Genomic DNA, 24,824 nt, shown 5'->3' with positions numbered 1-24,824 from the left:
GCGATTGGTCAACAAAATTTTTTCCGACCTCATTGGCACCTCGATGGAAGTCTATGTGGACGACATGCTGGTCAAAAGAAGAACGGCCGATTCTCATCTCCACAACCTCTCGCTCATGTTCGGCGTCTTGAAAAAGTACAACATGCGCCTCAACCCGAGCAAGTGTGCCTTCGGCGTTTCCTCGGGCAAATTTCTCGGCTTCATGATCAGCCAACGAGGAATCGAGGCCAACACTGAAAAAATCAAGGCATTACTCGACATGCAGGTCCCGAAGACACAGAAGGATATTCAGAGTCTGACTGGGCGTGTCGTCGCTCTGGCCCGGTTCATCTCCAAGGCTACTGATCGGTGCGCTCCATTCTTCAAAGCCCTCAAAGGAAGCAAACGGCAGATTGTCTGAACTGCCGAATGCGATCGCGCCTTCCAAGATCTTAAGGCCTACATGAGCAGAGCACCCCTATTATCCACTCCTCTTCCCGGCGAAGAACTCATCCTCTACCTCTCGGTTTCGGCAACGGCACTTAGCTCTGTGCTCATTCGCAAGCCGAACGGCATAGAACTCCCCATTTTCTACACTAGCCATGCATTGCAAGACGCTGAGATTCGGTACCCCGAGCTAGAAAAACTCGCCTACGCTCTCGTCCTTTCAGCACGCAAGCTTCGGCCATACTTTCAGGCTCACAGCGTTACCGTCCTCACCAATCAGCCTCTGCGCCAGATACTCCAGAGACCGGAGACATCCGGTCGGCTAGTCAAATGGGCCATCGAGCTCGGCGAATTCGACATCCACTACCACCCTCGTCCTGCCGAGAAGGGACAGGCTGTAGCCGATTTCATCTCTGAGTTAACCGCGTCCGTGGGGCCAGATCCGAAGGACGCCGCCTCCGATTCATCTTCGACGGTACCAGTCGCCCACCCGACCGAAGGAATCTTTAATCCGTCGATTCCCCTTTGGACTCTCTACGTGGACGGTTCGTCCAACCGACAGGGCAGCGGAGCCGGCTTGGTACTCAAGGCCCCTGACCAGACAACCATCGAATATGCCATCCGATTCCAATTCCGGACTTCCAACAACGAAGCCGAATATGAAGCTCTGTTGGCAGGCCTTCGGCTCGCTAAAGAAATGGGCGCTCAGCAACTCAGGATCTGTAGCGACTCACAACTTGTCGTCAACCAGATACTGACTGAATTTGAAGCCAAGGACACTTCGATGGTTGCCTACTTGACACACGCTCGCCGATTGCTACACCACTTCACTGCGTACCAAGTTCAACAGATCCCCAGATCCGAGAACAGCCACGCCGATGCTCTATCACGCCTTGCATCGGCGATCGACGACAACATAGGGCGCCATGTGCCGATCGAGGTCCTCACTCGGCGCAGTACCACCGACCTCGAGGTACATGCCGTTCGGCAGGATCCAAGTTGGATGGATCCTATCCACGCCTACCTCGCCAACGGCACGTTGCCTGACAACAAATCTGAAGCAACGACTATCCGCCGCCGATCGGCACGATACCTCCTTCTGAATCAGATTCTCTATCGGCGTGGTCACTCCTTACCATTGCTTCGGTGTATGACCCCGCAGCAAGGAAACTACGTCCTACGAGAGATTCACGAGGGAGCCTGTGGGAACCATTCTGGGGCCCGATCATTGGCTTTCAAAACCATTCGGCAAGGGTACTACTGGCCGACTCTCCATGCCGATGCCACCACCCTGGTCCAGAAGTGAGATCAATGCCAGCATTTCGGCTCCGTTCCAAAGCTGCCTGTCGAACCACTCTCTCCGATTGTTAGCCCATGGCCCTTTGCCCAATGGGGTTTAGATCTCATCGGCCCTATGCCCTAGGGAAAGGGACAGGTCAAATTCGCCATCGTCGCCGTCGACTACTTTACAAAATGGACCGAAGCCGAAGCTTTGGCAACAATCACTGCAGCCAGGGTTGAACATTTCGTATGGAAGAATATTATTTGTCGATTCGGCCTCCCGAACGCAATAATCACCGACAACGGAAAACAATTCGACTCCTCTCAGTTCCGACACCTATGCCACCGATTTGGCATCAACCTGTTCTTCGCCTCCCCAGCACATCCACAGTCGAACGACCAAGTCGAAGCCATCAACAAGATCATCAAGAAGACGCTGAAGAAAAAGCTTGGGACGGCTAAAGGAGCATGGCCCGATCTCCTTCCGGAAGCACTATGGGCCATCAATACCTCCTACCGACGGTCAACTGGCGAGACGCCATTTTCCCTTGCCTTTGGTTCCGAAGCCGTTGTTCCAGTCGAGATCAACGCACCCTCGTGCTGAACGGCATCTTACAAGCAAGAGCAAAACGAGGCCCAGCTCACCCTCAACCTGGACCTCATTGAGGAACACCGTTCCCAGGCTCAGCTTCGGAATGCCGCCTACAAACAACGGACTTCCCGCTACTACGACTCGCGCGTCAGACGCCGATCGTTTAAAGTAGGGGATTGGGTACTACGTAAAATCTCCCTCGCCACCAAGGACTCCAACGAAGGCACCCTTGGTCCATCTTGGGAAGGCCCTTACGAAGTTGTCACCATCTGCCGGCCAGGAACTTACCGTTTGCGCGGTACCGATGGTCAAACCCTCGGCCACCCTTGGAATGTAGAACATCTCAAATATTACTACAAGTGAACGCCCCTTCGGTCACCACCTTTGTACACAAAGGTCGTACCTTCGGTCGTCACCTTCGGTCATCCACTTTTGTAATCGGTTTATTTTAGAACTCCCTATTCTATACATACGGCATTACCATCCAGCAATATTATATCGAAAATATTCTACATACGACATGCACACATACAGAATTAAGGGACATAGCACATTAACCCGAAACAAACTTAACATTGATAAATAAAAGGCCACAGAAGGGCCATTTGTCTTTACATGCCGCCATTCGGCATGTTCAAAATAATTACAAACACTGAGAAGTCTAAGGGGCTTGGGGTTCGGCATCAGCGGCTGCACCTTCACATCCAGGACCGGCATTTGCATCCTCGACATTGGTCGAGGCTTCGGCATTCGGCGCACTGCTTGCGTTTGGCGCAGGGAGGTTCCCTTCCTCCTCACTACTGGATTCGGTGTCGTCGGTTTCCTCGGCCTCGGCATCCTCGCCCTTGTAGGCCTCCACCATCTCTTCGGTCACCCCTTCCGGCAGCGGTGGTGGATCCCGGAGGAAGTTCAGGTTCAGCTTCTTGTCAGCATTGTACCGTTTGACTCGATAGAGAAAGTCGTCACATTGCTCCATGACCTCTTTATCCACCAAACGCGTAAACTCCTCCGACGATCGGTAGTCAGCAACGGCCTTCGCCTTCTCCTCTACTAGCTCCCTGGCATGCGACCGCTCGGCCGCATCCATTGCCACCTCTACCGCTGCCTTAGCCTCGTGGGCAGCCACCACGTCCAGCTCGGTCGCCGCCAGCTTCGACGTCAGCTCAGCAATTTTGGCCGCATTCTCTTGGGCACGCTGATCCGCCTCCTGCAGCATCTTTCCGGCATCAGCGATCTTCGAACGGCCCTCTTCAAATCTCTTTTGGTACCGTTCGGCAGCATTCACAGCTCGCTTCGCACAGAGCCACATGTCCATATTAGCCTGCCACACCAACGGACACATTAGTACATGCCGAATCGAAGTATCCTTGAGAAGCTACAAATCCTACACTTACCGCTGCCTGGAGACGGAAGGCCCGACCGGTTTGTTCACGCAACGTCTTCGTTGACAGTTGCTCCAGCTCAGCCAGCTCCATCTGGGCACCGTCAATCATACAGTTGATGAACGGCACCGCCTTCCGAGGACACGCGATGTTGACCGGTCCCTCCTCCCCCTCCACCTCATTATCAGGGATCAGCACCGATGTCCCCTCGTTCGGGCCCCTTGGCCGTTTCGGCAACGGCGTCACATCGATGGGACCCTCGATCTGCCGTTTGCCCGTCATTTGGAGGTGGGCCTCCCGAACGACCTCTGCCTCCGCCGCCCTCTTCTCCCTGCGGCGATCAGCCACCGTCTGCTCATCAGCCGACGTCCCTCTCGCTGGCCCTGCCGTCCTCCTCTTCTTCGGACCGGGGGACTGAACCTTCTTCGCCTTTGGCGCCCCTTGCCCCTCTAGACGCCTCCTCGTTGCCTCGCTCATAGGCCTCCCTCCTGCCACTGCAAAAAAAAAAAAACACGAAGTCAGAAAGGAAACGGCAACATAGGAAAATTGACAAAACAGACCCTGCCGAACGACATCTCTTACTTTGCCTTTTTTCTTCTTCCTCTTCCTCCTTCACCCTCCGATCGTGTTCGGCCCTACCGATCAGGCCTGCCTTGAACAGATTCCGAAAGTAGAGCAGCTCCTTAAAAAACCAATCTTCTTCGGCAATCTTCGCTCTCACCCTCTCGATTGCTTCAATCTCTCTGATCGGTGCGGCTGGCCGTTTCAAGGACACTGAAACCAAATTACAAACGGTCAGTACCCAAAACAAAAAAACAAAAATTAAAATTAAAATTATTGACCCTGCCGAACGGCAGGTTCTACCCTACCGACTGTCTGGAAGGACGTAGGAATCCTCCTCTCAACGATAACTCCGGGTGCCGATTCCCAATCACCGGAGACAATCACTCGACGCTTACGCCACGTCTTTTGAGAGCTCGGCACCCCCACCACAAAGTGCCCACGCTGCCCTGCCGAGAGACAGTTGGACTGAACCCACCCTCCATGATTGGCACTCTTTGCCCTCGTCACACTGTACAGCTGGGCGAACTGTTCGTAGCTTGGCTCCCCCTCACCAGCCAAGATGAATGCCGTGATCGTCCCGAGCAGCGTAATCCAAAAGTTTGGGTTATACTGCCCTGGTGCGTAACCGATCGCCGCCAGGATCTTCTGCACCGAATGCCTTAACGGCAGCCGAAGGCCATGCTTAAACACGTCCGTGAAGAAGACCACCCCCTTGTCATTGTCACTAAGCGACTCTAAGGGCTCCGGAATTCGCATCCCTACCGATTCCGGAATATTGTACTCCGACCGAATCTTAGCCAACTCGGATTCGGTGAGTGTGTTCGGCTCTAAGTCATCTACTCCGAACACAGGTTCCGTGGGCTTCACCATCGGGATCCGTTGCCTACCCCTGACGACCCTCAGCACCCCTTCCCCTGGAACGGCAACAGAGACGCCACCCCCATCGGCCTCACGACCCGAAGTCGAAGGCTCACCACCCCCAGGCACTTTCGTTGAAGTGCCCCCGGCCTCGGCACGCTCTCCTGCCCCCTCAACTATCTCACAGCTCGAAGAGCTAGCAGATTCAGAACTCCCACTCTCTTCGGCAGAACTCCCCGAGGACGACTCATCCTCGTATGCCCTCGGACTACGCCTACGCTCGGATTCGGTATCTGACATCTACAAACAACACACGAACGTACACTAAGGGCTATGCTAGAATCCAAATCCTATTCTACCTCCTAAAAACACTATGTTCATGCGTGTTCATGCGTGTTCATGCTCGTTCATACATTGTTCAAACATAAACTCTTGAAATTCAACACTTTGATCCATGGGAATATGAAAACACGGCAACATACCTTGTTTGCACGGTGGCTCAAGCTCGCCGGAAATCGCCTCCGCCTTGTTCAACTTCGCCGGAAATCGCCTGCTCAGCCTTCGCACGGTTGCCGAAAATCGCCTCTCACAAGCTCTCTTTGCTCTCAAAATTTCCAAGTATTTGAACTCTCGTCTCCTCCTCACATTTATAAAGCCGATTTAGCATCGGGAAGCGAAGCGACGCATCGGGACACGAAACGACGCGACTCTTCGCAGCCATGCCGACACATGTCACGCATGCATGTGGGCGACCAACCGTTGTCAGTTGACACGTTTCTAATCCTCAGAGACGCTTCAACTTCCTGAGTGTGGCAGATCTAGCCACCTTCGAGCACAACTCCACTAACCAACGGCAGGCGCACATTGATGAGTTTTCACTCACCTCTCATGCCGAACGGCAGGCGCACATTGATGTGTCTTCACTCACCTCTCGTGCCGAACGGCAGGCGCACATTGATCAGTCTTCACTCACCTCTCGTGCCAAACGGTAGGCGCACATTGATGAGTTCTCACTCACCTCTCGTGCCGAACGGCAGGCGCACCTTGATGAGTTTTCATTCACCTCTCGTGCCGAACGGCAGGCGCACATTGATGAGTTCTCACTCACCTCTCGTGCCGAACGACAGCCGCATATTCACGAGTTTTCACTCACCCCTGGCAACAATCGGCACATCATGCCGTCTCTTATCCAAGCTCACTCCCTTAGGCACTTGGGGGACTACATACCACCATCGGCAATTATGGGACCTTTGTGTCTGGGTCAGAATGCCGAATACACATTCAAGTCCCCAACCGAGAAGCTTCTCAATCGGCAACTTGGGGGACTACTGTTTGTACCATATCTGACCCTCCACTCGTATAACGACACGTGGATCTTATAAACTCGCCCAAGTACCCAAGGCCTCGGACAATCGGCATCGGCCACCGATGGCATTGTCTCAAAGCTGCGAACAGCCATTACGAGCCCAACTCGTCTACAATCGGCATCCCCTACCGATTGTAGAGAATCAACCTCGAAGTACCCGCCCAAAATATCTAAAGACTCGTGTCGACCTCAGAATGCCCTCCCACGAGTCCCACATCGAAAATGAGCACTAAGAGCATACTAAATGCCCTCTATAAATAGGCCCCTCCACTACAATACAGGGGTAAGACTTTTCAGCTTGACTTTTATACTTCTATATAGTCAACAGCAAGAGCTCTTAAAACAACAAACTTACTTCGGCATCGGAGGGTCTTAGGCTGGTTCCACACCGGTTCCATAGACCTTACGAGTCTCGACTTCTTTCTATTCAGGATCGGCATCCAAGGACAGGAAGAATCGGCATCCAATATTCAATCGATCTCTCGATCGTCCATCTCGCTTGTAAGTTGCACTCATCTCCATCTGTCCAGTTTTTAGTGCCAACAAGTGGTACTTCTCTTCTCAATATTGCTCAATATTGGAAGAGGTCTCAAGTTCGAAACCTCAAAATCTCTATTGATAAATTTAAAAAAAAATATTATATACCCTTTTTATATATAAAGCAAAATGTAGAGAATGGTAAAACATTCAAAATACCAAAAAATGTCATTGGTTAATACAAATATTAAGAATTGAAATTATTAATTAAATGAGAATAATATGGTAAATTCACATTTTTTTATATTAAAAAAATTAAAATTAAAGGCACAAAAACGGTGCGAAAAGGCTACTACTAATAATTGTAACTTAAAGAGTGTTAAAAATTGCTCTTCAAATTTTTTTTTTTGGAGAAAACAAAATTAGGATTCCGGAGATTGGTGATTGACAGTTGACAATATGCACACCGGAAAAGTCTACCATCTGTCTGCCTGAGAACTCAAACTCGTCTCGGACCCCCGAAACCCGCATTTCACAACCCGAAATTCCCTCCCAATTTCTCTCGCCATTTTCATCTCTCTGCGACCTAAAAAAACATGTCGAATCGAAACCCTAAATCCCCTTGCGATTCGCTCATGACTCAGGACCAACTCATTGACTCGCTCACCTCCCACATCTCTCTCTACCACTCTCACTCCAATACCTCAGACCTCAAACCAAACCCTAACCCAAGGTCTGCAATTCTCAAATGGTTCTCATCTCTAACCCTCCACCAGCGCCAAGCTCACCTCACCGCAGTGGATTCGAAGTTCGTACGGATCCTCATCCAAATGCTCGGCAAGCTCCGCACCAATAGCCATGGCTTCTTCATCATCCTCCCCGACCTCCCCTCAGGTGACCTCCCCACCCTCTGTTTTAAAAGGTCGAGTGGGCTTCTGTCTCGGGTTTCCGAGTCGAACGAGCTGGAGAGGAGGATATTCGAGTCGACTCGGTTGTTTGCGTCGAGAGAAGGAGAGAAGATTGAGGAATGCTCGTGTTCAGTGAAGGATCTCGATACAGTGTCGGTGAGCGAGGGTTTGGTTGAGAATGTGGATAGGTTTGTGGCGGTGATGGATGAAATATCAAATGGGGGCTTCTTGAGAGGTGAAGAGAGTGACTTGGGATTGGATTGGGTCGAATTCAAGTGGTTGAAGGACAAAGGGTATTACAGTATGGAAGCATTTGTGGCGAACCGGCTGGAGGTGGCTTTGAGGCTGGCGTGGCTGAGTTGTAGTAATGGGAAGAAAAGAGGGGTGAAGCTGAAAGAAAAGATGAGTGCTGCGGGCTTGGCGGCCAATGTGTATTGGAGGAAGAAAGGTTGTGTGGACTCGTGGGGAAATTTGGATTTAGCAACAAGGAGAAATGTATTGACTTCGGTGTTGGGAAAATCAGCGAAACCTTTGGTACATTTTCAAACTTTACGTTTTATAGTAGTAACTTTTTTTTGGACGACATTGTGTAAAAAAATGTAATAGATTCTGAATGATTGTGTTGATAGATTAGGTTTGAGTTATTGTGTTAACAGATTGGTAATAAAGAAAGGTTTAAAAAGATTGATGCATTAATATCCATAAACTGGAGTTCTCCAAATGGAAAATCTTTATACTGCAGGTCACATTCCGGTGTTTGATTTTTCAGATATTTTTGTTATTTTAGCTTGACGTAGTTCATTTTAAATTTAGATTCTTGAGATTCTGAAGGGGACAAGTAGTGAAGTGGGGGATGAAATGTGGCTCTTCAATACAGGAGTAGAACAGCCATTGAGGTACAGCCATAATGTATCTACGCGAAAGACTGTTCCAAAACTTGTGGCTGACACTGAATTTGGGTCAAGCATTATCCCTGCTTCTCTTTCTGGGGAATCTGCTTCCTTAGTCGGTGCCTTTAATAATCTCGTTTTGCTTCAGGATATAGTAGTGATGATATCCTTATGTCGCCATAGTGAATATGATAAAGGGAAACTCTTCTATAGCACGTTGAGTTCAATTTCTACCATTTCTGATTTTATTCTAAGAAAAGTACGTGGATTTCTTATGGTTATTTTGCTTGACTGCACAAAACTGGAACTTTTAGCAGAGGGTGACAAATCCTTACCTAAGAAATCAAAGGCAAAGCCTAGTGCGGGTAGCCGAAAAAGTAAGGGGAGGACCCGCAATATGAAAAGGCCAAGTCCTGGTCCTAGGCCGTGCACAGATGATTTTTTGTGTGAAAAGTCTCTCAAGGTACTCTTTTAGTTCGCTGATGTTCTTTTGGATGCACCACACATTTTGTGGATAGTTTTAATTGCTTCAGTGTTATGCCAGGATCTTAATTGTACATTGGCTCATAAAGAGAAGGCAGATTCGGTGGAGTCCAAGAAGATGCATGGTATACATCAGGAGACCGAGACTTTCAAAGAGGCATCGTCATCGAAAGATGAAATGGTTGTTCTAGTTTTTTAAATTTGGATCACATTTCTCATTGATGATTTGAATGGTTTGTAACTGGTAGCTTGTCATCAGGATCATGCACAAGCACTGGTTGTTGCAAAAGCTCATACTGCTGCAAGGAAGGGTAGGAAAGATAAAGGAAAAAACAAAATAACTGGTTGTAAGAATGCCGTTGATGTGAGAAAATTTGAAAGATCAGTCATGGAAGCTTCTTCTTCCTCTGTCATTCCTGAAGTTTACACTGCAAAGTGCAATCCTGTTTCTGGTGATTCAGCCTTCCAGAACATCACAGATTGTTCAGCTAGTTGTAACATCCTTGTGACAAATTCGATTCCTCCTGATTCTGCAAATGGGCCGACTAAGAATGAGGATGCCACCCAAAGCATTCAAGAGAATTATGTTATTGGTTCTAGTGCAAGTTTCTGTCATAGAGTTTCAGAAGATTACCAGTCATCGGGCAATATTACTGAAATTCAAATTAAATCTACCGGATCAGAAACTGGAAATTGTGAAATAGTTGGAAATGTAATACCTTCTGTGCCTGTGGTGGATGATAATGCTTTCAGCCATAAGGATATTGACTTTCAGAACACACATGTTGGTAAATCTGATGTAGAAGACATCTCGCCAGACAAAGCAATAAGAGCTACTGATATAAAAAAGGAAGCTATTCTGTTTCAGGACCAAGAGCATGGGAATCCTATATGTGATACTGGAGCTTCAAGTTCTTTTGAATGCCTTCCATATGAGTGGCCTGGTGTAGCTTGTGCCTATTTTCCACCTGTCAACTCACATCTCCCACCTGCCACTGATCGATTGCATCTGGATGTTGGTCATAACTGGCAGAATCACTTTCGCCAGTCTTTTCTACCCACAACACATCAGGCGAGAAGTTCTCCAATTCAAGGTGGGTGTAATCCAGTTCTGACTCGACCATTGCCAATGAGTTTAGATTGGCCTCCAATGGTTCGAAGTGCTCGCGGATTGGCTCTGTCCCGGACCTGTAATTATGATTCTGGATTCTTCTCAAAGAAGCAGTGTAGTTTTCCGCGGGGTTTTTCCACCCACAGTGTCCAGATTAATACAACAATGGACAGCGAAAGGAGGTATTCTTGGGATTGCACAGACCTGCCTGATCCAATAAGGGCACATGAACTAGCAGATGAATATGACAGCCACTGGATATCAGAGGATGAAGTTGAGGTGCAAGCATTTTCTGGGGTAGACTATAATCAATACTTCGGTGGTGGTGTGATGTACTGGAATCCTTCTGACCATCCAGGGACGGTTTTCTCTCGCCCTCCTTCCCTTAGTTCTGATGATAGCTCGTGGGCTTGGCGTGAAGCTGACATGAATAGGGCTGTCGATGATATGGTTGCATTTTCTTCTTCGTATAGTACAAATGGTTTGACTTCACCTACTGCTTCTTTTTGTTCTCCTTTTGATCCTTTGGGATCAGGAAACCAAGCTCTTGGCTACGTTATGCCGGGGAATGAAGTACCAGGCAAGGTGCTACATTCCTCATCAACAATGACAGACACAGCAGCAGATGAGGAATCGTCTGGATCTTTGGCTGATGTAAGTGGTGATGTCGAAGGGAAGACAGGAGATTCACTTCCTTATCCCATTTTGCGGCCAATCATCATTCCAAACATATCGAGAGAAAGGTCAAGAGAGTTTAAGCGTAGTTATGATCGTAAAAGCCCATGTGTTCCTCCTACTAGGCGAGAGCAACCTCGGATAAAGCGGCCGCCATCACCCGTGGTGCTTTCTGTTGCACGCGCTCCCCGACCACCTCCACCCTCTCCTGTGAGTGATGCCAGGAAACACAGGGGCTTTCCAACTGTTCGATCTGGTAGCTCCAGCCCAAGGCACTGGGGTATGAGAGGATGGTTCCATGATGGAGCTAACTTGGAGGAAGCTTGTTTGCGCATGGATGGTGCTGAAGTTGTTTGGCCATTGAGAAGTAATAATATTTCTGGCCGCCCATTGATTCAGCCTCTTCCTGCACCTTTGTTGCAGGATCGACTGATTGCTATTTCTCAACTAGCTCGTGATCAGGAACATGTAAGCATCTATGTTATGAGCTTAAATTTACATTGATGTTTTGGAAGCCCTTTCATCAGATGGTATTTTCATTGTACAGCCAGATGTTGCATTCCCCCTACAACCGCCTGAGTTGCATAACTGTCCTATGAGGAAGGCGTCTCTTTCTTTGATGCACAGCCTTGTCCACGATGATATTGATTTTTTCTGCAAGCAGGTAGAATAGTTGATCGGTCATCATTGTTTTTATCCCTTCTTACTGTCATCACTAGCTTTTATTTTCAAGTTCTCCAATCAAAATGTTTGTCAAATATTTGTAGCCTTGACCCTCTTCCATGTGTTGTTACATTCTACTGAATGTTTGATATGATGGATTGAAGGTTGCTGCAGAGAATATGGCTAGGAAGTCCTACATCAATTGGGCTGTCAAGCGGGTTACAAGGTCTCTCCAGGTGCTTTGGCCCAGGTCCAGGACAAACATATTTGGTTCAACTGCAACTGGTTTGTCACTTCCAACAAGTGATGTGGACCTTGTGGTTTGTCTGCCTCCTGTGAGGAACCTGGTAAAGACTTTATTGATCTAATCTCTCATTTACATAGACCACTACCTTCATGGAAAAAAAACTTACGTGCAGATATATTTTTAGGAACCCATTAAAGAAGCTGGGATATTGGAGGGCCGTAATGGTATTAAAGAAACATGCCTTCAGGTATGTTGTACATTACTGTTGTAGTGGAAGACAGTTCATGTGATTCATTTTGTCTATTGGATGTCTGTGTACTGAAACTGATTGGTTTTTCCAATGAATGAAGGAAATTGTGTTGTACACTAGCTTGTCACTGTTTCAAAGCATGACCATTATTTTTCTTTACAAGCAGTTTATGGGCTTACAAGCTTAATGCGCATGTATGTACACTCAAAGAGGCTGCATAAACTTGGACACTTCACTCTGTTCCTGTTGGAACATTTTGAATTTTGAATCCTAATTTGTTATTAAACTTTTTATCTAATTTACTTCAATGTTTTTCACATCTTATAATAGAACTTCACTATACCGGACCAGTTTTCCTGGATGCATCCCATGAACAAATAAACACTGTTTTGGTTATCTGATTTGTTGCCTCCTGTTTAGTTGTGCCAATTGATACCTATAATTGTTTTTCCTGTTTCCTGGGTGACACTTATTTTGATGTTCCAGCATGCCGCCAGGTATCTCGTCAATCAGGACTGGGTAAAAAATGATTCACTCAAGACTGTGGAAAATACAGCTGTAACTCCTGTTCTTTTAAACCTTTTGTTTTTACTTCTCTTTCATTTAAGCTTCTGTTGTCTTCATGGATTTTCTTACTGTTTCCTCTTTGGTCTTAGATACCTATAATAATGCTTGTGGTGGAAGTTCCCCGTGATCTCATTGCCTCTTCTGCCTCCAATGTCCAATCCCCAAAAGAAGAGCCGCCTCACATGTCGGGTGAGCAAGGCAGTCATGTGAACTCTAGTGTGGTTGTTTTAGAAGAATCTGCACTGCCTAAATGTTCACAGATAAATTATGATGCTACAAAGGATTCAGTATCAGTTCGTATTGACATCAGTTTCAAATCTCCGTCTCATACAGGACTCCAAACTACAGAGCTGGTCTCTCTCTCTCTCTCTTGTGTGTGCGTGTGCATACATGTATTGCATTTTGTGTGTGAAATATAGCACTCTCTACTTCCATCTTCTGATCTTATTTAACTAAAGATTTCTACAGAGGTTGGCTCAAGTATTCTCACATGTTGCAAATTAACGAGATGTAATGCTAACAGCTTCTTGACTTGTCATTAAAAATACTGATGTTGGACCTTTATTCAATAAGTTAGTTTGAAATATTTCAAAGAGCGTCACCCAAACACACAATATCCCTCTCTCAAAGATATCTGTCAGAATGCCAAGTCTTGCTGGACAACACCTAAGTGTTAATAAATTTCATTAGATTGTTGCATCTGTGCTAAAATGTGCCTTTATGTTTGTTGATACATAATTCCGGGGTAGTTTCTTGCAAATTGCTATTTGTTCGCAAATCCATGTCAATTGTGTGCTAGTGGGTTAAATTATGCTTATTTGACCTTTGTGGTTGGGGTCCTTTAGCATCTATTCTGTGCAGTCCTTTTGAATCTCAGGGAGGCCCTTTTTTTTTCTTTTTCCTTCTCTTGAGGCATTTAATTATAGTTTAAAATTTTATTATCCAGAAGCATGCAACCATATTTTGTTGTTGTTATAGGTCTCTTGCATATTTGTTGCATATGAGAATAAATTAAATGAAACTTTCGTGCCACTAAATATCTCTGTTATTCTTACCATTTTGGATAGTCTACAATTTTCTTTTCTTTGTGATTTATCCCTTAGGCTTTTCTTTAATTTATTTTTTTAATATAATTTATTGAGGGGCTTCTGTTGGCATTTATAGCTCAAGTTGAAGACTATTATATGTTTCATTCTTTATATCTTATTTATGCTCTTTTGTTTACATTCATAGCTCATGTTGAAAACTATTATATGTTTCATTTATATTTTATTTATCTTTTATGAACTGTAGTTGGTCATTTGCAGGTTAAGGATCTAACAGAGCAGTTTCCAGCTGCTGCACCTCTTGCTTTGGTTCTGAAACAGTTCTTGGCAGATCGAAGCCTGGATCAGTCTTACTCTGGTGGCTTGAGTTCCTATTGTTTGGTGAGTAATGCTACTTATTCCAAGGCTTAATATTAAAAAATAATTTGATTTGAAGTTCTTGATTTCACCATGTTCCAGTTGGGACAGATGTTATGCGGAACATTATGCGTTCTCAATGAATGTGCTTTAAAACTTCTTTTTAGGCAGGCTGCTAATAGAATTGAGATCTCTAATGCTTCCATAAGAAAGTATTGAAAATTTGATGCTTTAATCTGGCAGCATCCAGATCAAGGCCTAAATTATAATGCATTATGAACGTATAGAAAGTGCAGTTTGATGACCAGTCATGACTAAAGTATAGGAAGCATAAACATGACAAGAGTACTCAAGCAACACGTTGCATGTATTGGCTTGGCAGTTTTTCTTGATCCATGTCATTGCCTAACTTTTAAACATAATGCACGTAACAACCTACTGTCACATGCTGTTATTGACTGTTGGAGGAAGGTGGACAGTTGCATTGGCTCCTCATAACTATTGTGTTTTGTAACCAGTGATTCTACATAAATATATTTTAAATGTTGGAAGTTGGCTGCTTTGTGTACCTGGATTTTGTTTCTAGACATCTTTCTTGTAAAAGAAAAATGCAAATAATTAAGTATATCCTTTACAGTAAATAAGTTGTGTTTCTCACTCTTTTTGTTTCAGGTATTACTAATTGTACGTTTTCTCCAGCACGAATATCATCTTAGCCGACCTATCAACCAAGTAAATCTCGATTTTCAAGCCTAATTTGCTTTGTTAGTATGTTATGTTTTCCCTGGGATGATATATTCTACAAGTACTGTGGAGGACCTTTGAACACCATAGACATGCATCAAATTAATGTGACATCGGTAATACCTTGGTTTTTTTTTTCTAATTGAATATCCAAGTAATGTGCATTGATTGAATGTTCCTCTCAGTACTGTTCATTATTGAAGTTCTGCGTGGTTGCATTTAATTGAGGGTCTCATTTTCCCTAAATCTCAAGAAAACCCAATTGTGTGCATCACTTAGTTAGAAATGGAGGTATCCTTTGCATTTTGTATAGATATTCAAATTTCATGTGGCTGGGTTAAGTTCAAATTTCTCATTCAATCTTGTTCTTTTTGCCCTTTTTTGTTTCTCAATTTTGCTGATGATTATTACTAGATTGCTTTCACTTAACCGCTACATTAATAATCTTGCAGAACTTTGGAAACCTTCTGATGAATTTTCTTTATTTTTTTGGGTAAGCCAACCACTAATAAGGATTATTATTTCTTTTTCTAATGATATAGGAGTGCAAGTGCTTCTTGGAATTGACTTTACTATGAGGGAAAAATTGTTTAGCTTATTCTAATATGATTTAAATTACGTAGTGATTGTTTGACGTTTGATCTCTCTCTCTCTCTCTCTCTCTCCCCCTTCCAGGAATGTGTTTGATCCTCGCCAAATGCGTATATCAGTACAAGGAAGTGGTGTTTATATTAAGAGGGAAAGAGGTTGCAGGTAATACTATCACCCTCTGTTTTTGTTATTCGTGCATGACAGATGAATTTCTAAAATTTCATCCATTGCTTATATCTTGATATTCTACTCCGTGTAGCATTGACCCAATACACATTGATGATCCTCTTTTCCCAACTAATAATGTGGGGCGCAATTGCTTCCGGATACATCAGTGTATCAAGGTAAGCTGTGTTCTTTTTGGATTAGTTATCCTGATATTTTTCAGATATATTCAAGGCTTATGTGATAACCTGGTGTTTGTCTTTAGCTAGCCGCTACATATGTCTGTTTCTTAATTTCAAGACTATCGTTGGATGATGCAGGCATTTTCAGAAGCATATTCTATTTTGGAGAATGAGCTTGCTTCTCTTCCCAGTGATGATGGTGATTTATGTTCAAGGCCCTCATATAGACTGCTTTCTAAAATCATCCCGAGTATTGATCTATCATAGCGTGGAAAGTTGTATGCCTTTGAAGGTAATCTTAGAGTTTGACATTTTCTTTTGCTTCACTTTTTTTCTTTTGATTTTTCTCTTTTATTGTGGATGGTGGGTGTGAATTGACAATTTCAATCGGATTAGTCTTATGTTAATCTAGGGGAAATCTAAATCATTGATCAAGCTAAGGTGTTCTTTTGGTGCGAACTGGAGGTTGCAATATGGTAGGTATCTTTGGTTTTGATTCTCTCTCTCTGTCCTTTGTTGACTCTCTTTGACCTAAATATTTGTGTACCGACATTTGCTATCATTTTGCTTAAATTTGAAGCTATACCACCCCTTTGCTTTGAATGGTTACATCACAGACAAACTCTTGGAAGATGCAAAATGACTTTCCTAGGTGATACAGAGGTTTTGGAACTTTATTGATGACTAAAATTTTAGTGGATCTAACAGAGGTGGAAAGTATTGAAGTTCCAAGTGGAATTCATTTAAAAATAGAAATTTCAACAGTACAAAGATTATTGTTGCTTGGTTTTTAGTTTTGAAGGTGCACCATTTAGGCTTCAGAAAAAGGTATTGCATCTTAAAATGGAGTTTGTGTCAAGTTGTAGTGACCCTAACCTACTAATTCCATGTTGGGTTTGTGGCGTTTTAACTTGTTGGGTTGAAAACTGCGACCCCTAATTTTGGCACTAAGCATGATTAAATTTTAGTTAATTATGTATGGGTAACCACGTAAGTTTACTTGATTTTGTGCTTTTATATTGGAGGTTTTCTATAATGGTTGTTTCTGTTTTACATAGTTAAGCAGCTTTCCCACACATGCAGAGTCTTTCCCCTTTTTGTAATTGTTTTCTTTTGGTTTATAGGAAATTTCTTATTTTTCTTGCTAAATTTCTCTATATGTGTTTTTTAGTAAAATGGATCTGTAATTTTCACCGCAGATTGCCTCCCACACTTTTGGTGCGGATATGAAGTCTCCTTGTACGGTTCTGCTACAGGGTTTGTCCAGAAAAAAGGAAGGTCCAGCAACAGCCAAATCACCATGAATTTTTGTATGCCTCCTATGCAGTTGTTTATCGGCTGTACTCTTGTGATTAAGGTATTCTTTAACCACAATGTAACTATCTAATCTTCACTTTTTACTTTATCAGTCACAGGTTAGGTGCAGCCGTATTGTCGTTAAAGACTGGATTTTCACCTATCATGCAACTGTTCCAAGTTCACATTTGTAGCCGAATTTGCTTGATGATCTTGACGTCATGTGATCGGAAGTTTCCTGATATATATTTATACCCCGGAGTGGTGAGGATGGCCAATAAGGCTGATCTTGTGGAGGGGACCAGGAACAACCTGAAAACGGGCTCATATCCGATTCTCCGGGTCAGCCCTCAGGCTCGATTCTGCAGGTCACTGCACTGAAAACGAACATTCCAGCTGAAAAAATCTTAAACCAATTGTACAAATAGGTTTATAAATCTTATACCAATCGTACACATGTTTACGTCAAAGTCAGGTTGATATCATCTGACTAGCATAGATTTTGTGTACTTATCAAAAACAAAACTGTAGATTGTGTGTAGCTTAGCTATTTACCTAGCACTAGAGAGAGGTGGGTCAGTAGTTAGATGATTATACTTTGTGAAGTAACAGAAATGTGTTGGGATTAGGATCATAAAAATATTCAACTGTACTTTGTGTATGGCGATGTGCTTGAAATATGTACACCGCAAGATTGCGGATGCATTTCGAGTTCAGTTGATAATTTTTTCTCATACACGATGATTTTGGTGTCTTGAAACTGGAAATTGCTTTATAGAAACCTCCATTCTTTTTGGATTTCTTCTCATTTATTTATCCATCACGAATGTGAATTCCTTCACTGAATATTGTTAATGGAATTTCTGATCTTTGGATAACGAAGGTGCCGCAAAATGTGGCTAGGTTTTTTGTTGTTGAGTATAAGCGGTAGTCTAAACTACAATGGCGGGCGAGGGTATTTTCTCATACACACTATGCATTCACCTTTCTTCCTGCTTATCCCTTCTCATTTTAATAAAGAAAATACCTGCACAGTTTACCTTTATAAATTATATGCAATTACTTCTAGAAAATTCGAAAAACAAATAGGTGATAAGAATGAAAACATTCTTATATAATGCGATATTTACAAAAGGCAAATGCCCCTCGAAGGATTTCCATATTTGCATATTGCTCACTTAATGACCAACAAAAGAATGAAGGAAAGTAAAAAAGAAAGATTAATCGCAAATGGGATTGCAAAACCATTGCCTCTTCTCTCTTGTTTATGCTCCTCTTGAAAATGTGTTTCAAAGACTCGGGTTTTACTGTTAATAGTGAATTAATAGTGAATGGTTAATCCTCATAATCTTCGGGGTAAAAGTCAATATCTTTAGGAGGACCTCTTCGAAGTTTGTCCAGCAGATCCAAATTCTTGGGTACCACAAGCTCAGTGCCCTCTCCGGACATGGAAAAATATCTCTCCAGCACCATCTGCAACCAGAAAAATAACAAAACATACTTCAATTTAGATCCTGGATTGCTCCTAAAAAAAGAACAGAAAACTGCATTGCTCCCTTCTTATACATGCACCAAAGATGAAAAATTTATAAAGCTTAAAACACTTAATAAGACAACGTATCGCACAGACATTATATTTTCTTGCATACCACGGCAGCGTAGGCATCGACTTTGCTTTGCCGATCAGACTTGCCGAGGCCCCTGAAAAGAAACTTGATCTCAGGCAAGAAATGGCAAAACATCCTACATTGGGTGCAAAAATAAATTTACATAAGGAAGCATAGAAATAAGATGAAGCACAAGACTCCTAATCTGATGAACTAATACCTCTTCAGTTTTGCACATTTTCTGACCTAAAGGTTTTCACGCCTCACAAAGAGTTAAAGAAGTTCGATTCACAAAGGACGCGAATTTATGGATAAATTTTGTTTGTTTTAATATCATAATGAGCTCATGTTGTGTTCAATTTTGTTTCCATTCACATTCTAAACGCCATTTTACAGTTCAAACCAAACAGAATCTGCTTAAGAAATGAAAACATGCATTATGATAATCTATAGCCATCTTTAAACAAAGCAAAAAGTATTCAATCATCGAAAAAGGTGATTTGGTAGAAAGGATTACACATTAATCATGCGATCCATGGCTTCGATGGACGTCCCGTTTTCATCCTGCAGGTATACCCTCCAACCCCTGCAATTAAAAACTCCAGTGAACATTGCACTATCTCAAGCACACACAAAAAAAAAACACCACAGTCCTGGTATTTTGAATGAAGCAAAGCATCCAAAATAAGAGATTATATTATCATGCACAGTAAATTTTCATTTCATGCAAGCAAACCAAAAAGAAAAAAAGAAAAACAAATACATACATGTAATACTTGCATATCTACATTGCATTGTATAGATGACCAAATGCTTGATTTTATACCTCTGAGCAGCACTAACAGCAAGCCTCCCAGCAACGCTACGAACTTTGTTGGACTGAGGCGTCTCTTTCCCATCACTCGATTTCGGAAGTCCGACTATAAACTCATCTGCCTCCTACAATTTTTCTTCTTCATTTAATTATTTAATCCCATATTATTACCAAAAACAAGAGAAGAAGATTATAAGTTTAAAAATAAGTAATAATTTTAGGACCTGCTGCTTTGCAATCTCAAGGAGTTGATCCTCGAGCTTCTGCCCCCTCAAATTCAACACCTAAACACAATGAAAAATGAAATTAAAAGATATTTTCAAAGAAAAAAAATTGAGTTGTTTTGAAATCAGGGGCATGAGGTTGGGGGATAATTACGGTGAGAGGACGAAAGTTGAACCCTTTGCTGAGAGCGAGGCCGGTGCGTGACATTCCTAAATCTACCCCTACGCTAAACCCGCCTCTCCAGTTGGGGTCACGCTTCCGGCGAAGGGCATTTGGAGGAATTTCATCTGTGGAGATTGCCCTTATTCGAGGGCCGTTTTTACTGTTTTTGGTGAGAGGGAGTTGAATGGACGTGGGGGCATTTCGGACTTTGGGAACGGTGCCGATTGGGAAAGGAGGGAAGAGGTCGATTTGTGCCGGTAGAGCTGCCAGTCGCTGACAATACATTTTTTAGCGCTGGAGGGAGGGAGAGGGATAAGGAGAACGCAGCGTTTTAAACCTTTTCGAACTCTCCCATCAAAACGGCTCGTTTTGTTGGACCTGTCTGTTGAAGGCATGTTAAAAAAATAAATACATAAATAATTTTTGTTTTTCAACATAACGATATTCTAACTATTCTAATGTACCAGAAAAATTTATATGCAAAAAGGATAGCATTGTGTTGTTATCCCCGACCAGTCACGCTATGCAAAATGGAAAAGTTATCACACGTGACAGTATGATTGGTCGAGAAGGAAGATTAAACTCAAGTGCAAGGAGGTGGGCACACCTGTCTTAGCCAACTCCGTTCTATACACAATGGAAAAGATTAGTAGGTTATTATTGATATTTCTTTTCTCAACGGTAGAATATGATTTTGTATTTATATAATATGTCTTCTTCCGAATGCCGGAATATGTTGAACGAAATTATAAAACTAAGTCCACGCTACATCGTTACATTGGCAAACTAACCATGTAATGAAACCCTATGAAACAATGCCATACTAAAGAAAAAAATAGTTGAAAGGAATATCATTGTCCGAAAAGAATGAAAGTTACTAAATTTGTTCTACCAAATAATGTTCCATTTCTTCAATTTAAACTCACTTAAACTGCAATATTTCATTTGTTTAACTTTCTAACAAGCTATTAACGTATGCACGGATGCATCATCGGGGGGAACATAATCAACGAACATAAAAGACGACAAAGATAATTGATATGTTCCTGTTTACATATCATATGCATAAAAAACTGTTGTTAGATGATTTGCAAATAGTCCATGAGTTTGAAGTAAAAAAAAAATCCAAATTTATATGAAAGCCAACCTTAGCAGACAAGTGGAAACGGGGAAAAAGGAAAAGAAATGGGAACTTTGCCATACTAAAGAGGCATCACTCAACTAGGCAGCATGCATACAAAACATACCCATTGGGCAAAACAGTAAAACGGCTAATCGATAGATGCCAATGTGATGTATATTCAGCCAAAAGGTAAAGACATATGGGTAATTCTGAACGTCCCACAACCAAAACATGTGTTATACAAAAGAACATAACCATTTAGTTCAATGTAAAATAAAACTGTACCATGGCTGAAATGAGTGTATCTTATTCAGTCATTGAAGGGCCTAGCTTAGGACCTCACTTTGCTCAGTGGTTTCCCCAACAAATATGTAACTGCATCTATTCAGTTCGCTCTTCTTTCTTGGACTCTGGTTCCTGCATTTGGTTTTCAGCTTTTGGCTGGAAAATTGGATCTGAGGAGGCAGCTCCACACTCTTTATCTGATGCTGTCTGAGAAACTTGCTCGCTTGTGACTGGATTCTCTGCTGGCGCCACAACTGACATACTTATAGGAACGCTTACCTCCTTTGCTTCAAACTCTGATGTTCCATTCCCAGTGTTTGTTTCTGGGTTCCCAGCTGCTGCACATTGCAGCTGACGTTTGAGTTCCAAGATAACTGCATTTTGGCTCCCATCTTGACACATCGCTTGCAATCCTTGAATCAACTCGAGTTGATTGTGGGTTCCGACTGGTCCAACTGCAGATGCAGGCGCTGGAGCTGGTGATGACCCTTGTGCTTGGGTTTGAGCAAGCACATAAGTCATCAACAATTGGGCCAAGAGGGCTTGAGGATCATTGTCACCTTGCTGGACAGGGGGGGCGGCTGAAGTTGGGGCGGCTGAAGTTGAGGCGGCATTGAAGTTAGATGGGTAAAGTGCTTGAAGCCCCACTTCTCCATACAAAGCACGGTGGCCATGAAACCTTTTAAGGGTGGCAAGGTGCTTTTTACCACTCAAATGACTATCGAAAACCACCTGTGACTCACACTTGATATTGCACAATTCACATATAAAAGGAATCACTTGTTTCGGTTTGGGAGGCTCAACTGGTCTTCGTGATCCTTCATTAGTCCTCATATACTTACCCCCTCGCCCCCCTCTCATCCTACGCTTGAAACCACGTCCCCGAGCTGCAAAGTGATCCCCGGACTTGTTCCCAGGTCCTGCAGAAGCTTCAGAATTTGCCCCAGTATCTTTCTGATCTGTTTCATTTCTATTATTATCAGTAACTACTTCAGAAGTAAGATTTTCTTGTAAGGGTTGTTTTTCCTCAAATCCCTCAACTTTCACAGGTTGACCAACTTCTGGTTTTAATTCAGTGTTAGGCATTTGAGCATTCTGCTGTTCAGTTTTGACTTTGTTGAGTTTCTGCAACTCCTCATATACCTGCATATATTTTTTGTGTCGCTTTCCATTTTTATGCTGCTCAAGGATTTCAGGAGTGTTGCAGTCAACCCTACAAAGTTCACACCAAGCCATACGAGGAGGTCGCCAGAATGAAGTAGAAGACACTTGTGTTGGTACAGGTAATGGTGCCTGCCCAGGAACCAATGCTGAAGGCGGCTGCATTAAAGCAGCTACACCTTCAGCAGGTACAGATGCTGAATTTAGATTGTTTGATGCAGCACCATACTGTGGAAAGTGTCTACCACCACCCTGGCCACGTCCCCTACCGCGGAAAGGGCGGGCTGAGCCATCTGGTCTAGAACCATGGTAACCAAAATGGCCCCGACCACCCCCTCGGAAGGGCCTATTGCCCCTCCTACCTCCACCTCTATATGGAGTTTGCCCAATCTGCAGAATAGCATTTAAGGATAAAGCAATCCATGTAATGGTTTTATTGCTAATGCTACCATGAACAGAAAAAAGTAACAGAAATAATGAAAATTTTGAAATAAAATGCACAAAGATAGATATAAACCACTAATGACGATAAGACTTAATATATAGATAGAATGGAAAGTATATAGATGAATTGAATGCTAAAATCAATCCGACCGAACACGTTAAGTGATTTCTGATAAGAGATTGCACAGATTGAAGTAGGCAATACATGAATAAAGATTCAATCCAGAAAAGCAAACCACATAAACAATGGGACCTGAATAGAGAAGCTATGAACCAGATCCCTCAGATTCGTTAAAGAATTTTAAAAAATGCATTACATACTAAATTAAAAAGAAAGTCTGTTATACAGAGATATCCAATTACATATCTTTTTCTTAAAGCAAAATATCAAATCCAAAACATCGTCAAGGCTACACTAGTTTTCTGAAAAGCATCCTGAGATGCAATTTTGGGGAAGAATGGAAGACGATACCATACCTAAGAGAGATCCTGATATATGTCAAATACACTCTCTTATAGAATTGTTTATTGCTTCGACATGGCATATCCTTCATGGGATAATAAGGAAAAGCACATACACAAACACACACACATGAAGACACTAAACCACCCTCTTGCAGACGAGTTTACTGTTTTACCATGATTGAATCCCCTCAGCAAGTGTTTAAAAGAAAAGCACGAGCACACACAAAATGTCAACTCACATGCATGTGTCCTTGGCAACTTGAATCAGTTTTTGCTTATCTTCTTGGCTTGGAGGAACGGCCATGAATTGATGAAAAAAACTTTTTTTTATTTCTTATTTTTTTGTTCTTATAAATATGCTCGAGCCATTAAAGAAAATAGAAAGATAAGAGAAGCTTGATGGAAGCTTGATGAAGAACACAATGATAGGTTTGAGGAAATGCCATCAAATTTTTTTCATTTGTTGTACTTCATTGGTATAATTCTTTCTTAGTGAATTTCTTATATCAAATATATAACACATTTTGCAACAATGTTTTCAAACTCTATATATCAAATCAAATGCTAGAAACATGGCCAACTCCAAGTAGATTATAAACATTAGATTCATAAGATTGGTCAAATAAACAAAAAAAGAAACACATCACAATTTGAAGGACATTAATTCCCAAATGCATAATTTCAAAAATTGCAATCAAAACCAACAAAGCAAACCCCTTACCGGCGGTTGAGTGGCCCTCTGCGCCGCATCCATGTTCGCAGAGAGTTGCGTCAGCTGCGATAGTGCAGCCACAGCCGCCGGTATCAATTCACCCGAACCCGAATTCATTTGCTGCTGTTGCTGATCTTCAACAACCCCATGTGCATAATACGCATTTTGAAAATGGGTTTGCCCGGGATCCGCGTTGTGTGGCGGTTCAGGCGGGATTGGGACCCCAGGAGGATGAATCGAAGTGGGTTCTTGATGGAATTGATGTTGGGTGGTGGTGGTGGTGGTGTCGTAGGAATTTCTGTAATCTTGAGTGGGATTGTAATATTGCTGGTACTGGTGGTGGTCATATTCATATTGTTGTTGATGATGATTGTAGGGATAATAGGATTGATATGAGTGGTCGTAGGCTTGAATTCTTGATGGGTCATATGCTGCTGCTGCTTCTTGTTGTTGTTGTTGTTGTTGGTATTGTTGGTATTGCTGGTATTGGGTGTGGTCTTCTTGATGGGTTTGTGGGTAGGAGTATTCCATGGCTGGCTCTCTCTCTTTTCTTCTGCTAACGGATGCTTCTGTTTGCGCCCTTTATAGTAGGAGAGCTTCTGTTTGTTTTTTTGTTACTTATTCTGTTTTTTTTCTTTTTTTCTTTTTTTCTTTTTTTCTTTTTTTCTTTTCTTTTCAAGAAGAGGGAGAGGGGACATTTCGGTT

At 43.0% G+C, this 24,824-nt stretch overlaps 3 protein-coding genes across 6 annotated transcripts; 1 reads left to right on the top strand and 2 right to left on the bottom strand.

The window, feature by feature from the left end:
* Positions 1 to 7,342: 7,342 nt before the first annotated feature.
* MEE44 (Nucleotidyltransferase family protein) lies at positions 7,343 to 17,915 on the top strand. Of its 4 annotated transcripts, none has more exons than XM_021951268.2 (18): positions 7,345 to 8,388; positions 8,668 to 9,207; positions 9,289 to 9,408; positions 9,487 to 11,481; positions 11,561 to 11,677; positions 11,841 to 12,023; positions 12,108 to 12,170; positions 12,660 to 12,731; positions 12,830 to 13,093; positions 14,048 to 14,167; positions 14,816 to 14,875; positions 15,340 to 15,380; positions 15,563 to 15,640; positions 15,738 to 15,822; positions 15,964 to 16,117; positions 16,238 to 16,301; positions 17,025 to 17,135; positions 17,235 to 17,915. In XM_021951268.2, the coding sequence occupies exons 1-15, from the start codon at positions 7,543 to 7,545 to the stop codon at positions 16,090 to 16,092; spliced, it is 4,713 nt and encodes a 1,570-aa protein (XP_021806960.1). In that variant the 5' UTR covers positions 7,345 to 7,542; the 3' UTR covers positions 16,093 to 16,117; positions 16,238 to 16,301; positions 17,025 to 17,135; positions 17,235 to 17,915. The 4 variants fall into 4 exon arrangements, with proteins under 4 accessions (XP_021806974.1, XP_021806970.1, XP_021806960.1 ...); XM_021951260.2 differs by having other exon boundaries at positions 16,222 to 16,301; XM_021951278.2 differs by lacking the exons at positions 15,340 to 15,380; positions 15,964 to 16,117; positions 16,238 to 16,301; positions 17,025 to 17,135; positions 17,235 to 17,915 and having other exon boundaries at positions 7,344 to 8,388.
* Positions 17,916 to 18,211: 296 nt separating this feature from the next.
* LOC110750800 (Polynucleotidyl transferase, ribonuclease H-like superfamily protein) lies at positions 18,212 to 20,214 on the bottom strand. Its single transcript, XM_021951174.2, has 6 exons — positions 19,921 to 20,214; positions 19,767 to 19,826; positions 19,555 to 19,667; positions 19,246 to 19,314; positions 18,771 to 18,822; positions 18,212 to 18,594 (listed from the first exon to the last, which is right to left on the bottom strand). Exons 1-6 carry the CDS (start codon positions 20,212 to 20,214, stop codon positions 18,457 to 18,459), a joined length of 726 nt encoding a protein of 241 aa, XP_021806866.1. The 3' UTR covers positions 18,212 to 18,456.
* A 996-nt stretch (positions 20,215 to 21,210) lies between these two features.
* On the bottom strand, positions 21,211 to 24,710 carry LOC110750968 (uncharacterized). The gene is made up of 2 exons (XM_021951367.2): positions 24,129 to 24,710; positions 21,211 to 22,888 (listed from the first exon to the last, which is right to left on the bottom strand). The coding sequence occupies exons 1-2, from the start codon at positions 24,648 to 24,650 to the stop codon at positions 21,434 to 21,436; spliced, it is 1,977 nt and encodes a 658-aa protein (XP_021807059.1). The 5' UTR covers positions 24,651 to 24,710; the 3' UTR covers positions 21,211 to 21,433.
* Between the last annotated feature and the right edge of the window lie 114 nt (positions 24,711 to 24,824).

This window comes from Prunus avium, chromosome 2, assembly GCF_965620075.1.
Source record: "Prunus avium chromosome 2, drPruAviu1.hap1.1, whole genome shotgun sequence".
Classification (NCBI taxonomy): domain Eukaryota; kingdom Viridiplantae; phylum Streptophyta; class Magnoliopsida; order Rosales; family Rosaceae; genus Prunus; species Prunus avium.
The sequence above is the reverse complement of the archived record's forward strand: the minus strand, read 5'-3'. Positions and strand labels throughout refer to the sequence as shown.